At 40.4% G+C, this 25,372-nt stretch overlaps 2 protein-coding genes across 5 annotated transcripts; both read right to left on the reverse strand.

The window, feature by feature from the left end:
• Nucleotides 1-160: 160 nt before the first annotated feature.
• rrp7a (ribosomal RNA processing 7 homolog A) lies at nucleotides 161-3,412 on the reverse strand. Its single transcript, XM_061700635.1, has 7 exons — nucleotides 3,337-3,412; nucleotides 3,007-3,149; nucleotides 1,476-1,601; nucleotides 1,254-1,377; nucleotides 1,031-1,128; nucleotides 752-959; nucleotides 161-627 (listed from the first exon to the last, which is right to left on the reverse strand). The coding sequence occupies exons 1-7, from the start codon at nucleotides 3,398-3,400 to the stop codon at nucleotides 542-544; spliced, it is 849 nt and encodes a 282-aa protein (XP_061556619.1). The 5' UTR covers nucleotides 3,401-3,412; the 3' UTR covers nucleotides 161-541.
• Nucleotides 3,413-7,708: 4,296 nt separating this feature from the next.
• On the reverse strand, nucleotides 7,709-25,156 carry poldip3 (polymerase (DNA-directed), delta interacting protein 3). Of its 4 annotated transcripts, XR_009770072.1 has the most exons (12): nucleotides 25,071-25,138; nucleotides 24,304-24,404; nucleotides 22,764-23,194; nucleotides 22,608-22,652; nucleotides 22,414-22,491; nucleotides 22,112-22,330; nucleotides 19,139-19,216; nucleotides 15,595-15,724; nucleotides 15,343-15,409; nucleotides 11,924-12,079; nucleotides 11,430-11,858; nucleotides 8,568-8,653 (listed from the first exon to the last, which is right to left on the reverse strand). XR_009770072.1 is itself a non-coding variant. In XM_061700322.1 (11 exons), exons 3-11 carry the CDS (start codon nucleotides 24,398-24,400, stop codon nucleotides 8,443-8,445), a joined length of 1,356 nt encoding a protein of 451 aa, XP_061556306.1. In that variant the 5' UTR covers nucleotides 24,401-24,404; nucleotides 24,948-24,987; nucleotides 25,071-25,131; the 3' UTR covers nucleotides 7,709-8,442. The 4 variants fall into 4 exon arrangements, 2 of the variants coding, with proteins under 2 accessions (XP_061556306.1, XP_061556307.1); XM_061700322.1 differs by lacking the exons at nucleotides 11,430-11,858; nucleotides 11,924-12,079 and adding an exon at nucleotides 24,948-24,987 and having other exon boundaries at nucleotides 7,709-8,653; nucleotides 25,071-25,131; XR_009770071.1 differs by having other exon boundaries at nucleotides 11,430-12,079.
• Between the last annotated feature and the right edge of the window lie 216 nt (nucleotides 25,157-25,372).

Here is a 25,372-nt window from a genome sequence, read left to right on the forward strand (position 1 = left end):
AAAGCCTATTTCGGTAACTAAGAATATTACATGGATTTACTGCCTTGTCCAAAATGTATAAATCTAATTTGAGAAAACAAAACTGAAAGTTTCAAGTCTACAATAAAATCTTGTTTAACCCATATGATGATTCAATTCAGTAAAAGAAAATATGGTTTCAATTCAATTTTAATTATATAGCACGCAAGGCGCTGTACACATGGAAATAGGCCAAAAGTGGGCAAGATGGAGCCAAAAGGTACAGTTTGAGGGAAATGAGATATTGACATTCAAAATAAAATCAGAGCAGCTACAGTGAAGGAACTGAATGTATCTGCTAAATTATTACATGATTGAAGCCTACCTGGGATGGAATGACAGTTATGTAACAGTTACTTTGACGTTTCCACTGTTCAGAATCTTGTTCCACATACCACTAACGAAAATGTATTTGCCAATGTAAATTATATAGTGTGGTGTGCAAGAGCAGAATGATGATAAAATAAGCAACATCCAGGTTTGTCAAGTAAACTGAGCATATACAGGTACATACAAAGGTTCTTTAATACGGTCTGAACTTTCTTTGAGCCCTTAGGAGCGCTATTCTCTGTTTGTCCTCCTCAAACTTTTTCCTGAGTTCAGCAATATCTGAAACAAAAATATTGAACAGTCAGTTCTCATTTGTTTTCAAAACAGAAAAAGTGAAGAGCACTATAATCCAAAAATTCCCCCCAGAGGCCCATTGATGATTTTGAAAAAAAGAAAAACTTACGTTCTTTCTGGGTGTTTTTATGCTGCCAAGAGTAGAAGTTCACGAGCTCCTTCCTCTTCTTCTTCCCCATCTCCTTCTGGAGGGCCTTTTGGTTGGCAGCCTCGCTGTGGGGACGTGCCTTGTTGCCCTTCTGCCCCCTGGTGACTTTCACCCAGCCCTCCTCATCCTCTTTTTGTTGCTCCGCCTCCTGCTTGAGGCGCTCCTCTTCCTGGGACCAAAGTAAACAAATGCATTACGGTCAGGCAATTGGTTTGTAACATGCAATAGAATAGTACTTACTTTTTCTTTCATCGTGTCAAAGTTCTTCATGAAATTGTCGACTACATTTTCCAGAGTCTCCGGCTGAACAAATGAGTCTTTGTACTGTTGAATCCATTCTAAAATGCCATACACAGGTCAGACAATAAGAATTTAAAGAAAAAGTATAAAAGGTACAGGTAGTTTTCTTTCTTTATGTCACAATGAAGACCCATTGTGGAGTTAATGCTGAAACCTAACTCACTTTGTACTCCAGTCTTAACCGTACGCTGTGTTGAGCAGACCACCAAAGGCACGCTATAGGGATGTGATTTAGCTGCTGTAATACTGGAGGGGCTATGGAACACAATGTAACCAACTTTGAAACCCTGAAAGAAATAATTCAGAGATGAATTGCATGAGGTCAGAAGAGTGACATTTGTAGGACACGATGGTGATAATAACAACAACAACACTTTTGCTCTACCTGTTTTTCAGCCGGTTTGAAAAGTCTGGACAGTTTGGGCCCAGACTGGTAGAATGAGCCCGGGTTGTCACCCAACTCCACGGACTCAACAGAGCCAAACTGTGAGAACAATTCCTTGACGACATCCTGAATGACATACACAATTTTCGGGGGGGGGGGGGGGGCTTTCAGTGTATTTTAGGCTGGATTTACATTGCATGGTCCAATTCATTTTTATTTTTTGCACTCAAGTGTCTCGAAATTTCAGATACATGTTATGGAAGAGGAAAGACACACACACAAACATGGAATATGATATCTTCAGAATGGAATTAGGCTTCTTCAAAATGTGGATAATAAAATCTGATACGATATCTGTCAATGCAAGTACAGTATGAATGCACAGATCTCCTATATGCCGTGAATGTGAGCTTAATGTTAATGTTTAAGTAAAGTTGTCGTGACAAACACCCGTGTGTTTGCCCAAACAAATAAAAAAATAAAAAAATCTAGACTACAGTGTACCTCCATCCATTTTCATTTAGCTATTCCTGAATGCATCAATTTGTGGATCTTGGCGTGTTTTTGTGCCATTTCTGTAACACCCTAAGATTTCACAAGAAGTAAAGCAAAGCGGAGCAAATTTATTTATATAGCGCATTTCATACACATGGTAACTCAATGTGCTTTACATGATTAAAAGCATTTAAAAACAAAGGAAAAAACAGCTTATAAACATTTAAAACAAAGAGGGAAAAAAAGAAGGCACCAAAACCATGGCTAATAGGAAAGTAGTAATTGGTCTCAAGGAGATATGTACATTCAAGACTAGGATCTCTGCAAGTCGGAAAGTAGCCAACTTTAAATCCATGGTTTCAGCAAAAGTAACGGTCTCATTATTGCTTGACAATTACTATTGTTAACGGTTGCAAAACAACGACATACAAGCCAGCGTTCCTGCATTTTTTAGGAAATCAAATAACCTGTAAGCCATTTATTTTTACAGGTAATGTAAAATTTGTTTCAAATTATATTAAAATATTTTGGGATCATAGTTTGCGGTATAGTTAAAATTTAAAACAGGTGTCAAACATGCCGTTTAGATTTTGAAACTGTATGCGCAAACTGTATGCGCATATGTCAGTACGCATCTGACATATGGAATATATATTTCTTTGGGGTAGTTATAATAAAGCCCTATATTAATTCTGCAGAGTAACAAGTGACCGCACAAAACAGGAGCAAAAAAATAATAATAAATAAATAAAAAATAAAACAGCTCATCTACCTGATGGCTACAATTGTATTGTTGAATGGTTTTTGAAAGAATATTTGATTTTCCTGTGATTTCATCCATTGGTACTGCAAAGTAAATATGAGGGCGGGGGACAGTACTGTAGTTTTATCGGTACAGTATGTGGTTGATGACCGACCATTTATTTAAATAAAAACACCACTGCTCTGACACCATTGCGATTGCACACACATATCTCTCGGTATTCATTCACTCGCAAACTCGAGCGTAACTTCTCACTGATGATTGCTGTTGTACCTCAGAGCAGTAAGGTGCGATGTTGAGGACAAACAAGGTCCTGTCGAACGGACGGTGGGACTTTGCCTCTGCCCGAATTTTGTGCTCCTTCACGTACAACTGGTGTTCAGAATTCGTGTCCGAGTTAAACTTCAAGGACAACACTGCAAAAAAACAACAAAAAAAAGAGTCGTGGAAACAAAAAAAAGCAGTGGTAAAATCATTGCTGTAGCGCCCCCCCCCCCCCCCCAAATATATATAATTAATCTATCTATTAAATGACGAATATATTTTCTTCGTTTATAATTTACAGACTCAACAAGCTAAAACATACAAGTATTGCTCAAATACCTGAAAATCCTCCAAGTATAACACAAGCCTTGTTTTTGGCATGGCTGCGCCTGGACGTAGCCATCTTGTTGTGACCTTTCACACCGGAAGTAAAACCAAACATCGCTTTCCTTTTGAATTTGTAGAAGTGTCAAGTCTCAGTTATTTGCAGTATAAAACGATTAATATCACGATGAACATATACAGTATGGGGAGAATTTATCAGGACTGTCGTATAATAGCGTTTCAAAAAGGCTGCCTATCTTGTCCGGGAAAGGAACCCTCGGCTGTTTTTTTTAAGGTTTGTGATGGAGTTCCGTTCCTACGGTTTCACAAATAAACGTAAATCAGACCGCCACCTACAATTTCATTAACCTACGTTTGTCACAATTACAGTAAAAAATAGGTATGAGGTCCGTGTCTCTTTTGGTAATTGTGTATAACGTATGGAGTTAATGAAAATTAAAAAACTACTGGTTATTTGATTTTCGTTTTAAAATATAAAAACCAAAATTGAAATACATCTTGATTTTATTTTTGTCTGGAACGAGTAAGAAAAAGTTGAATAACGGTTTGATTTTCAATTTTCATTTCTAAAACGAAAGTAGAATAAAGCACGGTCCTACGCTACTGTGTAACCTATTGTATTTAAAATTATACACTCAATGTTGTCTTGTTGTCAATGTTGGAGGGACAGATGGTGGTACACTTTGCAAAAAGGATGCAAATGGCTGTTGTTAAAAAAAAATTTCCAGAAGAGACAGGAACATAGGGTGACCTACAAGAGCAGAGGTAGAAGCACGCAGGTGGATTACATCTTGTGCAGACGATGTAATCTGAAGGAGGTTGTCAACTGTAAGGTAGTGGTAGGGGAGAGTGTGGCTAGACAGCATAGGATGGTGGTGTGTAAGATGACTCTGGTGGTGGGGAGAAAAATTAGAAAGAAAAAGGCAGAGCAGAGAACCATGTGGTGGAAGCTGAGACAGCACGAGTGTTGTGCAGCTTTTCAGGAAGAGGTGAGACAGGCTCTCGGTGGACGGGAGGAGCTTCCAGAAGACTGGACCACTGCAGCCAAGGTGATCAGAGAGGCAGGCAGGAGAGTACTTGGTGTATCTTCTGGCAGGAAAGGAGAGAAGGAGACTTGGTGGTGGAACCTCAAAGTACAGGAAATCATACAAGGTTAGCTAAGAAGAAGTGGGACACTGAGAGGACCGAGGAGAGGCCAAAGGAATACATTGAGATGCGACATAGGGCAAAGGTAGAGGTGGCAAAGGCCAAACAAGAGGCATATGATGACATGTATGGCAGGTTGGACACTAAAGAAGGAGAAAAGGATCTATACAGGTTGGCCAGACAGAGGGATAGAGATGGGAAGGATGTGCAGCAGGTGAGGGTGATTAAGGATAGAGATGGAAATATGTTGACTGGTGCCATTAGTGTGCTAGATAGATGGAAAGAATACTTTGAGGAGTTGATGAATGAGGAAAGTAAGGGGGAAGTTAGAAACGGCATTGAAGAGGATGAAAAATGGAAAGGCAGTTGGTCCTGATGACATTCCTGTGGAGGTATGGAAGCATCTAGGAGAGGTGGCTGTGGAGTTTTTGACCAGCTTGTTCAATAGAATTCTAGCCCGTGAGAAGATGCCTGAGGAATGGAGGAAAAGTGTGCCGGTGCCCATTTTTATGAACAAGGGTGATGTGCAGAGCTGTGGGAACTATAGAGGAATGAAGTTGATGAGCCACACAATGAAGTTATGGGAAAGAGTAGTGGAGGCTAGACTCAGGACAGAAGTGAGTATTTGCGAGCAACAGTATGGTTTCATGCCTAGAAAGAGTACCACAGATGCATTATTTGCCTTGAGGAGGGTGTTGATGGAAAAGTACAGAGAAGGTCAGAAGGAGCTACATTGTGTTTTTGTAGATCTAGAGAAAGCCTATGACAGAGTACCCAGAGAGGTACTCTGGTACTGTATGCGGAAGTCTGGAGTGGCAGAGAAGTATGTTAGAATAATACAGGACATGTACGAGGGCAGCAGAACAGTGGTGAGGTGTCCTGTAGGTGTGACAGACGAATTTAAGGTGGAGGTGGGACTGCATCAGGGATCAGCCCTGAGCCCCTTCCTGTTTGCAGTGGTGATGGATAGGCTGACAGATGAGGTTTGACTGGAATCCTCGTGGACCATGATGTTTGCAGATGACATTGTGATCTACAGTGAAAGCAGGGAGCAGCTGGAGGAACAGTTAGAAAGATGGAGGCGTGCACTGGAAAGGAGAGGAATGAAGATTAGCCAAAGTAAAACAGAATATATGTGCATGAATGAGAGGGGTGGTGGGGGAGAGTGAGGCTACAGGGAGAAGAGATAGCAAGGGCGGAGGACTTTAAATACTTGGGGTCAACAGTCCTGAACAATGGTGAGTGTGATCAGGAAGTGAAGAAACGGGTCCAAGCAGGTTGGAACAGATGGAGGAAGGTGTCAGGCGTGTTATGTGACAGAAGAGTCTCTGGTAGGATGAAGGGCAAAGATTATAAAACAGCAGTGAGGCCAGCCACGGATTAGAGACAGTGGCACTCTAGGAGTGACCAGGGGCCTCATGTACAAAGACATGGCGTACGCACAAATCCAGAAAACGTCGTATGCACAAAAGTATCAGAATCAGAATCATCTTTATTTGCCAAGTATGTCCAAAACACACAAGGAATTTGTCTCCGGTGGTTGGAGCCGCTCTAGTACAACAGACAGTCAATTTACAGAACACTTTGGAGACATAAAGGCATTGTATGAAACTCTGCGTACTCATGAATCCAAGCACATTTCCTTCGTACATTCCAATAAACGTGGAAATGAGCGCACATGTTGGAGTCGCCGACTCCTGCCTGTCCACGCCCATATTTAAATATGCAAATCATTTAAATGAACCCTGCACCTGAGATGCCGATCTCTGCATGATCAGAAAAAAAAAAGAATTGCATTGCTGAACTCAAATGTTGCCGGGCATGAATTGTGGATCAGTGCTAATTGTTCATGTCTCTCTGATGTGCAGATTTATGAGAACAGTTTCCCAGCATCACCTCTAAGTGTCGCCAAAGCACCAAAAGCTGCAGAAACGTGCGTACGCCAGCCATGCAGTTGGCGTGAGGCACCGTGCATTTCCACGGTCCTGTCACTCTTGATACATCTAAACTTTGCCGTGAAAAAGAACGGACGCCACGTTTTTGTGCGTACGCACCTTTTGTACATGACGCCTCAGGTTGGATAAAATTAGAAATGAGCTCATCAGAGGGACAGCCAAGGTTCGATGTTTTGGAGACAAAGTTAGAGAGAGCAGACTTCGATGGCTTGGACACGTCCAGATTAGAAATCGTGAGTATATTGGTAGAAGGATGATGAAGATGGAGCTGCCAGGCATGAGAGCTAGAGGAAGACCAAAGAGAAGGTTGATGGATGTCGTGAGGGAAGACATGAGGGCAGTTGGTGTTAGACAGGAGGATGCGGGAGATAGGCTTACATGGAAAAGGATGACGCGCTGTGGCGACCCCTAAAGGGACAAGCCGAAATGAAAAGAAGAAGACACTCAATGATGTCTTTTACTTTTTGGGTCGTAGTTTAGAGCTGCTTAGAACTACACTGCATCATATTGATATCATATATTTGTCCTCCTGTAGCTAAATACTGTGCATTCAAAGAAAGATAGAAAAAGATTTGAGTGAGAGTAGTGTACCTCAACCGTTTTTAAAACATGGCTCTCGCTACGTTAGTAATGGACTACAAAAATAAAACATTAATGATCACCTGGATTATGGGTCAGTCAATTCAGCGGAGGCCTAGGAGAGTGAAACTTTTAGGGAGTGTTTTTGTAAAAAGACTTCATTGTGCTTTGTTAACAAACCCATACCATGTCATGAGACATGAACTTGTTTTTTCTTGATGCAAAGAGCTGTGGCACTTTTAATCAACACTTTTCAGCAAAATCAATTCAAGTCGTAGACAGAATGAACGTATTATGGCGCTGTAGAACGCAGCAGTGCACAGTTGTGTTTTATGTTCTATTCCTCTGCTTGCAAGATATGAAGTAAATATGATTGGAAAGGGTGGAATCCGGCATGCACAAATATGCCTGATAACTCCTCCCCACCAATCGGACAGGTACTTTGCCTTGTACACTTTTGTCATCTCGTATTGGTGCACATTGGAATAACATTTGTAGCCCAACCACGACATTCCCACTAACACAAAGGTCATCTAACATTTCCCTTAGCCTGCAACGTTGACAGTTTCAGCTTGCAATAACTTACTATGAAATACAACTGAAGTACCGGGAATGTACAGAGATCACCTCAAGTAGGGAAATAAATTCACAGGAAAAGAGAGTGGAAAAACAAGTCTTGGACGACCTCTACAAAGCTACATTTTTAATGACATTTTAAGGACAATATCTGACCTTTATAGTCTTTTTCTAATTGACAAATCAAAATAATAAGTCATTTACAGTAAAAATAAAACTGAGTAACATACTGGAGGGAACAACAAATTAAAGCCAGTCAAACATCAAAAGGATGAATGTCACATAATTAACAACAACAAACAAACAAAAAAAATCATGACTGAGTGAAATTGGTTTACATAAAAAGTAAACTTTGGATTTGGACCATCCCTCTGGTGATTTTATTTATCGGTCTAAAATACCCCTTATCGTGTATACAGTAAGGAAGGCAACCTTTTTGTCCCATGTAATAAAATTGTTTGGATTATTTTATTTTCTGTTGAAACTATAAACTCATTACAACTAAACAGCTCCAAAATAGGTTTAAAGACGGCATAAATGAACAACTGTATGAGTGGATTAAACACATTGGTACCAATTTGTAGTATTACAAACACGATAACCAATTTCGTTGGCATAGGAGGGAAAAACTCAAACTTGTTTCAACTGGTATATCTTGGGAGAACATGGGACATAGCAGATCAAAAACATGAAGGTGCGTATAACCGAGTAGCAATGAATGTGTAAAATCGCGCGCGTGTGTGTGTCTGTGTTGTGTTGGGGGGAGGTGTGTGTGTGTTGGGCTGTCCAGATGAAAACCGCTGACGATGTATCAATATGTTTAAGAACAGGTATGAGAAACAACCTAGATTTTGATGCGGAAGGCAGTGGCCTGTGAGCTGGGGGACTCAGTGTTAGAGGACTGCGCGGTGGACTTAAACAGAGCTTTCAGGATCGTCTGAGGGTCCACCTCAGGGGTTGGCTGGGAAGTTCGCTGGCTTGCAGAACGTGACAAGGAGGGAGGAAGACCATCTTTCTTGGCTCCGCTGACTGCGCCCGGGGTGTCGCTAAGGCGCCTGAAAGAGCGAGGCATATAATTTCATGTCACGTTTCCTAACTTTATGTAGCATCAATAATGTATAACGTTCTTAACAGTCAAAATCACCTTTGCTTGCCATATTAATGAAGGACAAATTAAGGAACGCATTGAAACTACTGCTAAAAAAGAAATGTGTGATTACTTTAGTATACCTTTTTTGTGTGTGTGTGTGGGGGGGGGACACACTAAAATATGCAAATATTTGCTCATTTACATAAGGGTACATGGTCTGCAATTTAAGTAACCTCCTAGTTGAAAACTCCAAATTTCTATTTCCCAGCCAAACTAAAAATTTTGATTTTTTTTTTTGTTCCAGGGCTCCTCCTACAGTCATAAAAGAGCTAGTCACAAAAGCGCAACTGTGGTAAATACAACTTGACATTGTTAACAGTGCTTTTAAAACTGATTATGGCGAGGTTTCACATCTCTAGTTTGCTTTGTCTGGTATAAATCATTGGATGGGTTCGTAAACAATGTCTGTTTTCCCCAGTTCAGTTCCTGGCCTGAAATTTAAAGACTTAGTACATTGTAACACATTACAAATGATACACAAAGCTAAAATTCACAGTTAACACAAAGTATCCAGAGGCTGTTTTAAAATGAGGGACAGCATTTAGAACCTTAGAGGATAATACATTTTTTTTTTTTTTTTTTTTAAATAGGAATGATTCTGCTGACAATGTTAGGAAATGTACTACTCTGAAGAGGTTTAAGAAAATTTAATTTGGAAACATATTACATAAAATTAAAGAAATGTGTCAGTACAATGAATAGAAGAAATGTGAAATAACCTGCGCTTTTTTTTTTTTTTTTTACACAGGTACATCTCAATAAATTAGAAGTTTTATTTTAATTGACAAGGAATATATTTATTTTAATTTATTGAGATGACATACCTAAATAAACTGTAACAGAAGTCTGCAGATGACTAAAGATGTGATCTATTGTCGAATTTGTACTATGAGGCTTCAGGCTGTGTGTCCCTATTGCATTTTCAAGCTAATAAATCACATCTATAGTCATCTGCCGGCTTCTGTTGCGCAATTTATTTAGGTACAGTGCCGTGAAAAAGTATTGGGTGGCTTCTCAAACTATTATATTTTTGCGTAGTTTCTGCACTTTAATGTTTAAAAAAAAGGAAATATCAGACAAACATAACCCAAGTGAACTTAAAATGCTGTTTTTAAAATGGTGATTTAATTTATTAAGGGAAAAAAAACTATTCAAAGTGACCTGGCCCTGTGAGTAAAAGTAATTACCCCCTTGTTAAATCATGAATTAATTGTGGGCTAATCACAATTTTTGGTTCATTACACTGATCACACCCAAGCCTAATTACCTTCAGACCTGTTCAATCAAGAAATCACTAAAACAGAATCTGTCCCGACAAAATCAAGTCGGACATAGGATATAAAAAAACCTGCAATAAAATGACACGATCCAAATAAATTCGAGAAATAAAGTAATTGACATCTATCAGGCTGGAAAGGGTTATAAAAGCCATTTCTAAAGCTTTAGGATTCCAACGAACCATAGGAGAGCCATTATCCTCACATGGCGAAAACATGGAACAGTGGTGAACCTTCCCAGGAGTGGCCAGCCTACAAAGATTACTCCAAGAGAACAGCAATGACTCATCCAGGAGGCCACAAAGGAAATCCTGACAACTCCCAAAGAACTGCAGGCCTCGCCTGCCTCTGTTAAGGACAGTGTTCATGACAACAATAAGAAAGAGACTGGACAAAAATGGCATCCATGGCAGGGTTCCAAGATGAAAACATCTGCCGACCAAAAAGCACATCAACAAGCTTATCTTACTTTTGCCAAAACAAAAAAACAAAACATCTGAATGATTCCCAAGACTTTTAGAAGAATATTATATGAACTGAGATGAAAGATGACCTTTTTGGAAGCTGTGTGTCTCATTACATCTGGCATAAATGTAGCACAGCATTTCAGAAAAAGAACATACCAACAGTCCAAAATGGTGGTGGTATTGTGATGGTCTTGGGCTGCTTCTTTCTTTGAGGACCTGGACAACTTGCTGTTATTGATGGAACCATGAGTTCTGCTCTTTAACAGAAAATCCTGAAGGAGAATGTTCAGCCATCAGTTTGTGACCTCAAGCTAATGCGGACTTGGGTTCTGCAGCAGGATAATGATCCAAAACACATCAGAAAGTCAACTTCTGAATGGCTGGGGAAGAATAAATAAATAAATGTTTTGGAGTGGCCTAGTCAAAGTCCAGACTTGAATCCGATTGAAATGCAGTGGCATGATCTTAAAAAAGGATGTTCATGCTCGAAAAAAAACATCCATTTTTGCTGAATTCAGACAATTCTGCAAGGAGGAGTGGGCCAAAATATCTCCACAGAGATGTGAAAGACTCATTGCCAGTTATAGAAAAAGCTTGATTTCAGTTGTTGCTGCTGAGGATGGCCCAACCAGTTATTAGGTTGAGGGAGCCATACTTTTCCCACACAGGGCAAGGTAACTGATATTCCCCTCCCCCTTAACAAATGAAATCAACATTTAAAAACAGCATTTTAAGATCACTTGGGTTATATTTGTCAGATATTTACATTTGTTTGATGATCTTAAACAGTAAAATTGGAAACTATGCAAAAATTAAGCATTTGAGAAGGGGGTCAATCCACTTTTTCGTGGCACTGTATGTCATCGCAATAAATTACAATATATTCTCATTTATTGAGATATACACCTGTAATATAAAAAATAATAATAATTGTAACCTTGGCTGCAATGACTGAGGGTTTTCTGGTTGCCTGGAAGTTCCCAGGCATCTTAATGGCTTGTCGAGGGGCTGTGGAATGGACTCTGTGAAGCTGAGTAGGTTAGCAGACTTGCAGCGGAGGAAGTAGATAAATGTTTTGGACGGGCACGTCGGTGCAGGTCTGCTAACTGCTGCCTCGTCTGAGAGGCCTGGGAGTACGCTGCAGAGGCTCAATGGCTGCAGCACCAAAAAGTTCCCCTGGAACAACTGGTAATCCCCTCAACGTCCTCCTACAAGTCTCTGTCAAGGGTGAATGAGCCAACCAGATCTGCCTACACTCTTGTGTCAGTGTGGAAAGCAGATGGCCAAGTTCCCTCGTCATCAAAGCAAATGTCTGAAGAGAGGTGTCAACCAGACCCTGTGTGGTAGCGTCGGTATCGGAAGCCTCCTGCGAAGACGCCAGTCTCAATAACAAGTGTGACAGGGAACTGCCGAGACGACCCATACGTGTACCAGCATCCTATGTCCTGCACAGAATCTCGTCCAAAGCACAGCATTGGGTCGTGGGAACCTGAGACTTGGCCGTAGAGCCTCATCAGGAGCCACGATCAGGGAAGTCACGGCTGGTTCCACCCATGGCATGCGGCCCAATCCAAATGGAGCCGCGTTCTGCATGAATGCAAGAAGCCGTCCAATCAGACGTCGGCCTAGAAAATGCTTTTGTATCTGACCAGCACGAATGTAATTCTGTAATATACTCCTTGGAGGGAGGGACCAAAAATGTAGCAACCGAATCTCGTCTCCTAAAAAATGCACTGGAACTGGTGGTCTGCGCAGTGGGTACAGGCAACTCCAAACGCTCCATAGCCAGGGTCAGAAATGAACGCTCGCCAGGCTCCAAATGCGACTAAGTATTTGTTTGGCCAGTGAATCTCAAGAGCGTTACGCGACATGTGTTTTTGTACCCATGTACACAAACATACACGCACCAATCACAGTGCAGCGGCGCGTGTCCTGGAGCCAGCAATACCGGAACAAGGCTCGAGCTAATGTGACAAGAATGTGCGTGACAACAGCCAATCAGAGACGTCCTTTCCCCGCTCCACTTCCATTTGCAAGTAGCACGAGTAAACAGAAGCCGCGCAATCCCTCGGCTGGCTCGCCCTGAGCGCGAGATTGAGACCCTGACTCAGCTGTCCTCTGAGCCGGCTGGGTCGGCGGCAGCCCGTCCTCACCCCGGCGACGGAGGTCCGCAAGCATTTTTAAAGCAATGTGGAGCAATGCTTTAATGACTAGCCTATGTGTGAGGTATGTCGGCAACCTCAACAACAGAGAACACTGTTTATTGATTTGGAGAAGTACCACCCAAGTGATTATGTGGAAAGCGAAAAAATTGTCAGTACAGCCTGTCATACTCGGTTGCTAACACAAGTAGCATTAGCAGATACCCACTGCTAGCGGTGAGGCCACCAGCAACAACAATCAGTCGTGTCATCATTATTCAGTCGGTTTGTAAAAAGGCAAAACTAGTTAATCTGTGCTCTTGTTAAAGATGAAGCACATTTGAAAGTAGCAATGTCAACAGGGTACGTAGCATCATAACTGGAGAATGACAACATTTACAATTCAAGGTATCTTCATTATCCCCGACCGGGGACTCTATTTTCCATCTTGCACCTCCAAGAATACTCAGGACTTCAAACTAGTGTTATATTTATCTACATTCACGGCACTGTTGAGTGAAAAGTGTTCTTATATTTTTCTATATGTATTTTATTTGCTTAGTACCGGTAAGTATGGTAATATCATGTTGGGGTTATTGTTGTAATTATTGACTTTAGGAGTGTTGTTAATAAAATGTTCAACTACTCTCTTGCTTTAGTTTTCAGTACAGATGCTTCAAAACTGGCTATTTTAAAAAGTTTAAAACAATATAAAAATATTGTGATTAGAATCAAGATCGGACTATATGAAACAATGAATCGTGATCTTGTTTTCCTTTTTTTGCCAGATCGCCCAGCCCTACAACAAACCCATAAAAAACGCTTGACAATACAAGCTAAAAACATTCTGAAAATCTCATAATACAACAATAAGCACAGCAGTTTTACTAAGCACAATCTGAACTCTTTAAAACCAAATTAAATTAAACATTGACAGCCTGATACTTCAACCTCCAAGATGCTTGAAAGTCCTTTAAAAGTGTTCAATGATGAAAAATTAAAGAGAGGCACACGTGCCAGGGAGTATGAGCCCACGGAGGTCTGTGCCTGTAAAAGGAAGGCCAGACTTTATGGATGTTAAATAAACCTTTTTTTTTTCTTCTTATTGCTGTTGTTTAATGTTGCTGTGACTTATTTCAGTTTGCAACCAACATAATACCGTATTATATAAATGTGTAAAATTAGGGCTGCACACATATACATATTGCAGAAGCCATTATAGATGAAATTTTTTCGATATATTGTGCAAACCTATGTAAAATGATTTAATATCTTGTTTGGTAAAAAATATGCTCGGCCGGTGGATTTCTTTCATCTACCGACCAACTTGGCCGGTGAGTCAAAACGTTAATTTTGGCCCCTGTACACAGCCAAGCTCACCTCCCAGAGAGCAGTACAGTGCAGGTCGGTGTCATTAAACTGCAAGTTACATGCCACTATGGAAAGGGCTTCCTCCTCACAAAAAGAAGACACACCCGCTGAACCGTGTGCTGGTTGCGATCTTTGGCTAACAAGGACTTAAGGAGAGAATTAATTCAAACAAGCTCTGCATTTAGGCCATCGACCTTCAGGGACAGTCTGGCAGAGTGTTTCCCCCTTACTGCGCTTACGTAGAACAGAAGTGCCACCAATGGTGGAGCGTTTTTGTGGCCCATTCAGACTTGTTGGCAGCTGGACCGACTGTGAATTAGGGCCAGGCTCCTCCACTATGGCTACACGGGCAGCACGTAGGGATGAAGGCATAATGCTGCAAAATTCATGCAAGCGTCCTTCGTCAGACCTTACTTAAGGCGGTTGACTCCCAAACATGCCGGACATAAATAACGGCCATTATCCACCTGAAGTGGAGCCATATAAGTTCTACAGTGCAACGACTCCAGCATGGCACCAATGACAAGATGGCGGATCAGGTTGAGCAAGGAAATGTCACTAGGGATCCAGCCAGTTCAGAAGTAAACGACCACATTCAGCTGAAAACGCCACTGGTGGTCGAATACGTCGCCAATATGCGATCGTTAGTTTGGCCGAGCACAGCCGAAGTCACCAAAAACAGTATTAGGCTGAACTGAAAACGACAGCAAAAGAGTTAGCTCCACCGATATGTGTCGGCTTAGAAGCATGATGTGTACCTAACCAATGCTGAACCGTATCGGCAGGCGTCTCATTAAATCAGAATTTAAACTGCTCAGCTACTGTAACGCATAACAGTAGTCAGACCTACACCTCACCAGCGTCAGAGGTCAGGACTGACTAGCCAATCCAGGCAGAGCACCAAGTTGAAGTGAAACTTAAGCAGCCCTTGAGGGGGTGAGACACAGTTGCTACCCATGATAATTGATAAGTGACCATGATAAGACTAAACCGGTCACAAGGCTAAAAGCGATAAGCAGCTGGAACTTCCGTAAGAGTTGTGGAATAACGCTGCAAATGCATCAAGCCACAACCAATCTCCAACAAAGCACAAGACATAAATGCTTGGCTTTGATTTGATCTCACATGCTTGCATAGAGCTAAGGGGTGGCACTGGTAGGTCAGGTGACTTATTAAAATCTCAACCTGTGTAAGTGCGATCATGTAGTGCTTGACGCACTGCCTCTGGTAGTCAGGAGGGATGAAAAAGAACCACATCATACATCTTCAAAGCATACAGTGTAGTGTGTAGTCATAGGTAATGCTAATTAAATACCAAAGCGCATTAAGCTCACTTACAAGAGAATGGGCTGATCAGAAGTGATGACATTTCCCTGAATGTGAATGTTACACTTCATGGGCTGACCTGTTTGGGAACAAGAAGGAAAAAAGCAGCATCAATGCAAATGTTTGCTTTCCTGAATGCAGCACACGTATGTATCCCACTATCCCTAAATGTGCCGATAAATGTCCTCAGGTTTGCATTAATTTAAATGCAAGAAAATCAAGCATTGGAGCAATTTGATGGGTGTGTTTGCGATGAACACTCACCATCCAGGCACCGGTTGTTGTACTTCCTGTATGCACTCACAGCATCCTCTTTGCGGACAAATACCACTTCAGCTACGCCTACCTTCACCAGGCGCGCTCGCTTCAAGGCACCGCACACGCAAAACAGCTCCTGAACAAATTGATGTGCCAGACCAAAGTACACAATGAGTCACAGCATGGAGAACATTGCTTAGAATGAATATTGAACATGAGACTATGACAGGATTCACACTGCATGCCCAAGTGGCCAATCCTGATTTAAGGCTGCCAAGTTTTTTTGTGTGTTTGTTTTTAATTTACGTCTTTTAAATGTCTTTCTTTTCTGCTCGTGGGAACAAAAATTTAATCGTCGCATTTGCGTGAGTGCATGTATTAATTAGACTACTGCGATTTTATCAGGCTGATCGGTATCGGCCAATATTTAGCATTTTATGCTGATCGGCTTTAATAGTCATAAATCACCGATCCGATCAATGACGTCATTGAGCTGAGTTGTAATGGTTAAAAGTCGCCTTTTTTCCCACTGCAATGTCCACCTTGTGCACGCTCAAGAGAGAGAGAGATAGAGAGAGCGCGAGCACTGTGACACCTTTCTCAATCATTGTTATGAATTATTTTGAGTTAAAAGCGACTGCGCTGCAATATGATTGGCTACCTGCTGCAACATAATTGACTGCTTCTACCAGATAGGACACATTATTATAAACAGCACCGTCACGTACCTGTACACCACATATGCATGCCACAGACAGGCTGGTACGCGGTTGCAAGTGGCCATGGCGACCACATACCTGTATTGACGCTGGCCCGTTTGCTCCTTATTCATTTTAAATAGGCTTTACACGATCAGGATTTTTGGGGCCAATCAGTTAGTTTAAAAAAACGATAACCGATCACAAGATGGAGAAATGTGTCTATTTAAATGACCTGTTCATACATATATATATATATATATATATATATATGTGTGTGTGTGTGTGTGTGTGTGTGTGTACTTAATTGCTCAAAAAATAATATTTATAATAAATAATGTATTGTTGTTCCTCTATTTATGCCAGTGAGGGATAGTGAGACAAAACAAATGAATGGTCTTCTATTAGATGGCAAGAAGTAAATACAGTAATTAATGTATCCACTTTTCGTGACACTTTTGTTTGTTGGTGTGCCATGAGATTTTTCAATTATAAAATATGTTCTTTGGCTCCATAAAGGTTGGAAATCACTGCTCTAGTCAGATCGTGTATTTTAATCAGCCAGGTCAAACCAACATTACATGACAGAACTAATGGATGCTAACTTGCTGTCATTAAATTACTTCACCCACACCGAAACCTGAGAGCATGATTCGACAGAACGGCGCCATGTTTAAGTACAACTGTTCGTGCTACCACTAGCTTGCTAGGGTACATAACGTTTTGTTGCCTGCTTGCGAGCCGTATCGTATTAAAAGTACGGGAACATACTTCAAGCAAGCCTTAACCGAACGTCCTCTCCTGTCCTGAGCACGCGTGACCACCAACATACGTTTTTTCCCCATTTTGTCCTTAGAATACACTTGGCGCGATCCACTCTTGTTGTTGTTGCCACGGTAACGAGTGTATCGGGTCGCATTTGAGTTGACAAGATAAAAGCCCAATGATCGTAAAAAACGGGATGGGGTGGTATCGGAATAAAAGATTTTATTGCAGGAATCTGAAAAAAAAAAATTGTTGTCTTGTAGTCTGATCCGGACATTACGTGTTGTCTGTGTCAGACGTGTTGTCTGTTCCACACCGCCAACATAATTTATTGTATTTTTTAAATAGCTTTATTGGCCGTCAGATATTTCCAATGCTACATCAAAAGACACGCAACAAGCCTAAAAATAAACTAGCTTTTGGATTAAAATATACTGTGCACGACAGCGATGCGGAGTAAATGTCTTTTGCGGAGCCGATCAATGACGTCATTGATCAGATCGGCGAATTATGACATTCAAGCCGAACAGCATAAAATGCTAAATGTCAGCCGATCCCGATCAGCCCGATAAAATCGGTCTAAAGTCTAATTTTAAATGACAAGTGTGACCTGTCAACCCATCTGGACTGCTGGTGAGCAAGCTAGCTAGCCCGCACCTACCTTGTAAGGTCCGGTAAGCTGGTCAAACTTCTCCCGCCGCAAATCACCTAGTTTTTCTTTTTACACATAACATTATCACTAGCAGGGCTGCGACAGTTGTCATAGGAATAAAACCAAACGTTTTTTTTACCCATGTGACGCCACGCATGGTGTGTGCATGTGTGGGTGGGCTATACTGCTGACTACCTTCTTAATTTGTCTTGTCGTTTTCAAACACAGTCATGTGCAACGGTTTTAATAACTTTGCTATGAAGCTAGAAAAGGTAACAAATCTAGCTATCTAAACCCTGTTTATAGCATAGACATTAAGATATGTGCAAAGTTAAAAAGCACAGACTCCTTTAAAGAGGAATGTATAGGAAAACAAACTATCATTAAAATAAAGTGCAATAATTGCAGTAGTGATTATTTATCCATGTGCTTTTTGGGACTGATTTTAAACAGGTAAATTGGTTTGTTTTGCTCGAAAATAACTTGCAAAATAGTGTGAATAATCATAAAAGATACTTTTATATGGTGGTGGTACAATAATTTTTAAATGTATGGCAATCATTAAATGGTTCTAATCATCAAAGTGGTTTTTCCAGGTGAAGAAGGTTAGGAGCTCTTACAAATAAATTATCAAATAAAAGTCTTTTTTTTTAAGTTCATTTTATGTAATTGACCTGTTTTGTCTGCTACAGCTTGTTGTGGACAAAATTCTTGTTCATTGTAACATATTTTTCAAGTATCATATCTCGAGTCACTGTCAATTTAAACTATGGTATGCCATGGTCATGCTGCACCTCCTCAAAAAATGGTTTGTGTAGCCTGCATGTACATTTCAAGTGAAACATATCCGATATGACTGTTTATAGTCACGGAATGAAATAGCACGCATGTGCAGATACCTAAATGGCATTCACAAGCTTGAACAGTGACAAAACAGAGGTAAGGCATAAATAATACACATACTCAAGTTGGACTGGGCTGACTCTTTCGATTGATTGAAATGAGGCTTCCACATTACTCCAGCAGCAGATGGTCATTATTTTCCTAAATCAATGTTCAACATACATCTCATGACTAGATTTAAATCTATCCATCCACCCACCTATGCTTTCGCTGTGGTTTAGATATAGAGCGGCTGTTTTTTTAGGTGTATGTACACATCAAATAATGTATTTTGATAGCATCAAGCGCACATGGAGTATATCAAATCTGCAGGTTTAGCTCACGTTCACATTGGTACATATCCTATATGCATCTATCCACAATTGGGAGGGGCTTGATTCTGTTCTGAGCATATACAAGTCCATGCAGATTTTTCTCTTCACGCTGCCATGACACATATCGAAACTGTGCCACTTGAGCTAAAAAAAACTGGAAACGTGTCACTTGAATCGTGTGTAAATACCGCCTCAATGTTCACCCCTGATTTACTCACCACTATGTCTTCCTCAGTGACACGGGGATGCAAGTTATTCACTGTTATTTTTGTTCCTTCCAAAGGACTGAAAACAGGCTAAAAAAGATGAGAACAAAAGATGCAATGAAAATTGATAGCAACTAGCAATTTAGTGACAAAAATGTTTCTGTATTTCGACATATAATCCTGGTCACAAAGGTTTAAATTGGACATAAAACAGTTTCCCCTGTGACCACACACCAATTTAACTCATAAAGCACATACAAAGACAACCTAACCAACCAAATAAGTCAGCCTTGACAAATGGCTTAACACCATTAGTATAAATTTTCACATTTAGTTTATTTGTACTGTGTACAACGCCAAACTCAGTTTCCAGGGTTTGTCTGTCAACATTAAAATGTTTGACTTCTTTATGATGTCGAAATGTGGGCTATTATTTCACTCTTCAAAAGTCCTCCTTTTCTCCGTTCTTATTTTTGTGTCACTCGGGCTGTAACGATAATTACTATATCGACTTATCATTTTATTCAATGTTTTTTATATATTTTTTTTTAAAAAAATTGCTCGATAAAAACAACTTCCAAGTAGTAGTTAAAAACAAGATCTCCGTTGTAATCGAGTTCCGTCGGAAGCTGCGATATTCGCGCCGTGGGTAAACAATGAAGGGCACCGCGTATTTACGTCGAGATGAAGCATGCGCAGACAGTGCTTTTCCCGCCTCTATTCTGAATAAGTATTCTGAATGGGTATACATAGCGGAAATTTACTTCTTATCGGTTTGGCAAAAGGAATATTCCACCCCTGTGAAACCGAATGAAATTCCATTTAGATTCGGTCTATTTATTTCGATTGAGGTGTTTATGTGGAGCATTTTCATTCGGTTTGGACAAATTATTAACTGGAATAAAAGGCTCAACGTAAACTCGGCTAATCTTGAAGCTCTTTATTGTTTATTTCAGATCACATACACACCTATGGACAATTTAGAAATTTAGAATTAACCTAGCATGCATGTTTTTGGTAGACTTTACATGATCAGGATTTGTGGGGCCGATCACCAAGTTTAAAAAAAAAACGATAACCGATCACAAGATGGAGGAATGTGTCTATTTAAATGACCTGTTCAAAATTGTGTATTTAATTGCTCAAAAATGTATATTTACAATAAATGTATCTTTGTCATGTTTATGTTAGGGTCATGTTTACCACTGTTACATCACATTTTCTTTTAACAACATTCAATAAACGTTTGGGAACTCATTGTATTCTGTTTTTATTTATGTTTAACACACCATCGCAACTTCATTGGAATTGGTGTTTTAGGTAAACCAGCCTTGCTACTAGCAATTTAAAACATACTTGTGTGTTTGGAAAAGATGGGAAGGTCAGTGTCTTGAGGGTGGTTAAAATTTACACCATATATGTCAAACTGAGGCCCAGGGGCCAAATTTGGCCCACAATGTAATTATATTTGGCCCGCAAGAAAGATGAAACAGTTAACTTCCAAGACAGGTGTGAGGCAGATTGTCTATTCACTAAAGTAAAAAACAGACCTGTTTGTCGTGTGCACAGCAACGTGGCTGTAACAAAGAATATAACATAATTGAATTAATGTTTTTTTTTAATGCCGTTTATCAACTCCGAGGTAGGGACTGTTAATAGTTTGAAGTATGAATTTTTATTGAAGAACATTCTTATTTTCTGGGTTTGTTTTGTTGTTGGCCTTTGGAAAAAAAAAATTACATCAAAAAGAAAGGTAGTTGGAGATAGATAAATAGAAGATAGAGAGACAGAAGAATTCATGTTATCTATTTAAATACAAAACAAATACAACTGATGTCTTTTATAGCAAATTTGATTTCTTGTGTTTATAATATTAAAGTTTGTTTATTTCAGATTCAGTGTTTAAGCAAAATTTAAGTTTGTTGTCCTTTATTGCTCAGTGACTGTTTTTGTCACGGTGGGCGACTGGTTAGAGCGTTAGCTTCACAGTTCTGAGGACCGGGGTTCAATCCCCGGCCCCGCCTGTGTGGAGTTTGCATGTTCTCCCCGTGCCTGTGTGGGTTTTCTCCGTGCACTCCGGTTTCCTCCCACATCCCAAAACCATCCAAGAATTGGAGACTCTAAATTGCCCGTAGGCATGACTGTGAGTGCGAAGGGTTGTTTGTTTCTATGTGCCCTGCGATTGGCTGGCAACCAGTTCAGGGTGTACCCCGCCTCCTGCCCGATGATAGCTGGGATAGGCTCCAGCGCTCCCGCGACCCTAGTGAGGAGAAGCGGCTCAGAAAATGAATGGATGGATGGATGTTTTTGTCAATGTCTTTATGTCTCAAATGTGTTCCCTGTCAATTGACTGTCTGTTGTCGTACTAGAGCGGCTCCAACTACCGGAGACAAATTCTTTGTGTGTTTTTTGGACATACTTGGCAAATAAAGATGATTCTGATATGATGAACTTTAACGCTACATTTCTGCAGAGAAGAGAAACATGCACATCACAGTCATTTTCCATTAAATATTGAGTTTGGCCCACGACGTTTTCCTAATTTTTCATTTTGGCCCACCGTGAATTTGACTTTGACACCCCTGATTTACACTATCAAAATCAATGCTACTTATCAGTGAAAATGCTACCATTTTCTGAGATGGAGTGCTATGTGGAAGTGGTTGCCAACCACTGTGCCAGAGCACATTAGAGTGTCATGACAGATCACCAGTTGTTCAGTGGGAAATTATACGAAAACTATTCATTTGCTACAACGATGCACAGTTTGTTACAAAATGATATCACCAGCTATGGGCTTCGCATGCATATTACATCATTTGTCATGTTTTGCTGGTATTCTGTAAATTAAACTTTTTATAGCGGGCAGAGAAACACAATTCCCATATTTTTGTGTAATTGTGTAAACATAACCCGAGGCTGGTTAAACCAGATGCTACCACAAAGTACTCTGCCTCCACATAATGACGCAGGAAGGTTGTTTACCTGAGGGGGAGGAGGCGCTGGGCTGGGCTGAGTTGAGCTGTGCTGGAGAGTCCTAGAAACAGGCTTCAATGCTGCGGTGGCAGGCCGAGGGGTTGCCGTGCTAGTGGTGGGCCGGGTGGGGGCAACGGGGATGGGAGGACGAGGGGCTGAGTAAGCATCATTTTTAACAACCTTAGTTATTGGTGCTGACATGGAGAAGGGGGAGCCTACTGGACCATCCTGTTAAATGATAAAAATGGAAAAGGTCAAATGTGTGAGATTAAATAAGAAAACGTGTCTGTTTTGATGTAACATAAACTTACCCGTGATTGTAGCATTTTGTTAGAAGTAGTCATTTTTATTTGTTTACTTGGGGTACAATCATGATCATTTGAGACAGGCTGTGGGAGACAAAAGTTTTGTTTTACACTACAGCGATAATATATGGGAGACTCTACTGGACACTGATAAACAGGAAAATGTCATGCTTATATAACCTAAGGAAAAATATCTTTACCTGTGAATGAAGACGCATTCCGCCTAGAACCCCGACTGGGCGTTGCTGTAAAAAAAAAAGAAAAAGAAAAAAGTGGACATTTAGTTTCAGTTTGCTCGTAAAAATCTGCAGTACAACATATTAACTGCAATGTTGTACAAAGCCCTTTCTCCTCACCTGAATGGTCTTGGTAATTTTGAGAGGCAATAGAGCGGATGCCTGGTTTTGCGGTCTACTACTCATGCTCCTCTTCAGGCTCAGCCTGTCACGAGCATCTGCCATTCTATTGTTAAGATGGCCGACCGTGTCGCCCCTACCACTCAATCCTTGCATGTTTGAGGCAAACAGCCTTGTGTTCACACCTGCAAAGTTGTTGGTAGCTTGAATCTTAATCTGTGGCACAAGTGTGTGGCTCTGCAGTTGGTGTGTCACAGCTGTCTTTTGGGACATCTGGACAGGCACAGTTAACACATTCTGTTGCTGTTTACGGGAGTTGATCATCTGACGAGCATCCTGAACTCCTGCTGCTGCTGCTCCACCCCTGCCACGGATTTTAAAGCGAGCATCTTTCTGAACCAGCTTCTCTCTGGCATCTTGCAATGGAAAACCTGACGAGAGATGACCACACAGGCTATGTCGTCAAGATGAAGAAAAAGACTCACAGTACTGTACAAACTCTTGAGAAACTAATTACCCTTTTCATAGCAGTCATTTTACATAGCAAACAGTAATGGGACACATAGGTTGTTGTTGTTTTTTTTACAATTTGACATTGATGGGGGAAAGAACTTCAATTGTTTTGCCCTTAATTGTATTTAGCACTGCATACTCTATAGGGATAATATATTATATGTATAAAATTATTAGACCACCCTTGTTTTTTCAATTTCTTGTTAATTGTAATGCCTGGTACCACGAAGAATATATTACCTGAAGAATACAATGAACGTGACAAAAATGCAGTTGATTACATAACACTTAATGTTCTATTTGACATGCTTAACTTAACTTTATTCCCAGTGATTTTTGCTATCCAGAAAAAGATGGAAAGTGGTTAGATATCAGCTCTTAAATTTTGTCTTATGAGCTATTATTTGTCATCATTATATTTGTCCAAAAGGATGTACCTTTAGCTGTAACAGGTATTAAAAATAAACAAGAAACAGAACAAACAAGGGTGGTCCAATTATTTTTCCATGACGGTATGTATTGAGCAAAAGTCTTAGGATACCATCAGATTTGTTGTTATAGCAATGCAATAATACGAGGCATGTCAGAAAAACTCCTTGATAGGTGCCACAAAATATGTATTTCAAACCCTCTCTACTCGCCCAACATGAATGTGTATAATTTTTTTTCCCTCTTTCCCAAGCTCAAGGGGTGTTACCAAGGGGACCCGTTTTGAAAACGTGGATGACATCGAGATGGCCGTGACGATAGCACTGCAGAGGATGCCGGAAGGATCCTTCCAGTGCATGAAGGCGTAGCAGAGAAGGCTGGGAAAAGTGCATTTCACTACAGGGGGATGACTTCTACTGGGAAAACTAGTATTCCAGATTTTAAATACATATTTTGTGACACGTCCTGAACCTTTTCTGACACACTTTGTATATACAACACTATACTAACACCATCTTTATAATTGATTGTAAAATTAAAAAATACATGTAGTATAACATTCACTTTTATAAAGTGAAAACTCCTGTAACACTCTTACCTGATCCTCCTCCAAGTCGTTGCCGAGCATCATTCATGCCAATCCTTTGACGGGCATCAAAAGTCTTGCCAACCCCTCCTGCACCCCGTCCAAACATGGTTCTGAGGTAAATATAGTAAAATAAGTTAGTAAATGTATTAATATCAAAATAAAATGCCGTAACTGCCTTAGGTTTAATCAAATCACAATGAAGACGGGTAACTAGTACGACAACTACGGTGGTCCAAAAAAAAAAAAAAAAACTTTTGTGGTCAACTGGACGAAGTGAACTATGCAAATGAAGTCGTTGGTTTCTCTGCACTTCTGTATTCAAGACATTGTGTAATGGAACAAATGTAATGCATTTACTTAGTAAATGTAAATTATACTACGACTAGACAACACGCTACCATCGAGGACTAGCTAATTTTAGTCCGCTGAGATAACAGGCGCACGACAAAACTTACTGGGTCGTGCTGTCAAAACGTGTCGTATAATTAGCGCAACCAAACAGATACTACTACCAACATATATAATTGGTTGGTTAAAGAGTAAACAAATTGCACTCAAAACTGAACGAAAACACAATTCAAATGCGAATGGCCTAACATCGAGCTAATGCTAATGCGCCTATAGCTGTGGGATCTGAGCAAGCTACTACTTACTCACGATTAGCCAGCAAGCTCCCAAACACGCCTGGTTCATCTGTTAACAGTTTTACTACGGTTAAAGTGTCTAAAACTATCGAACAAACAACTAAACGTAGAGTAATTTAGCAGTCTTGTTACCGTTTATTCACGTTTATTCCGCGTTGTCGAATCACTTCATCCAAAGACACGTCCGCCATTTTGCAACGTTTCTGTGAACTGCGCATGCGCGGTTTACGTAGTTACGGACGCTCTGTTGGTTCAGAATGTATTTTAGATTAAACGAAGATTGGTGTTTTGTATCAACGCCGGAAGTGCACTTTGGTTGAGCAAGTGCAACAAATATACTCACTTAAACTGTAATATTATTACTGACAACTACATCCCATGTAATATACGTAAGCATACTTAAAATCGATTGTTCTCGAATCGTGGACGGATCC

This window comes from Phycodurus eques, chromosome 16 (assembly GCF_024500275.1).
Source record: "Phycodurus eques isolate BA_2022a chromosome 16, UOR_Pequ_1.1, whole genome shotgun sequence".
Taxonomy (NCBI): Eukaryota; Metazoa; Chordata; class Actinopteri; order Syngnathiformes; family Syngnathidae; genus Phycodurus; species Phycodurus eques.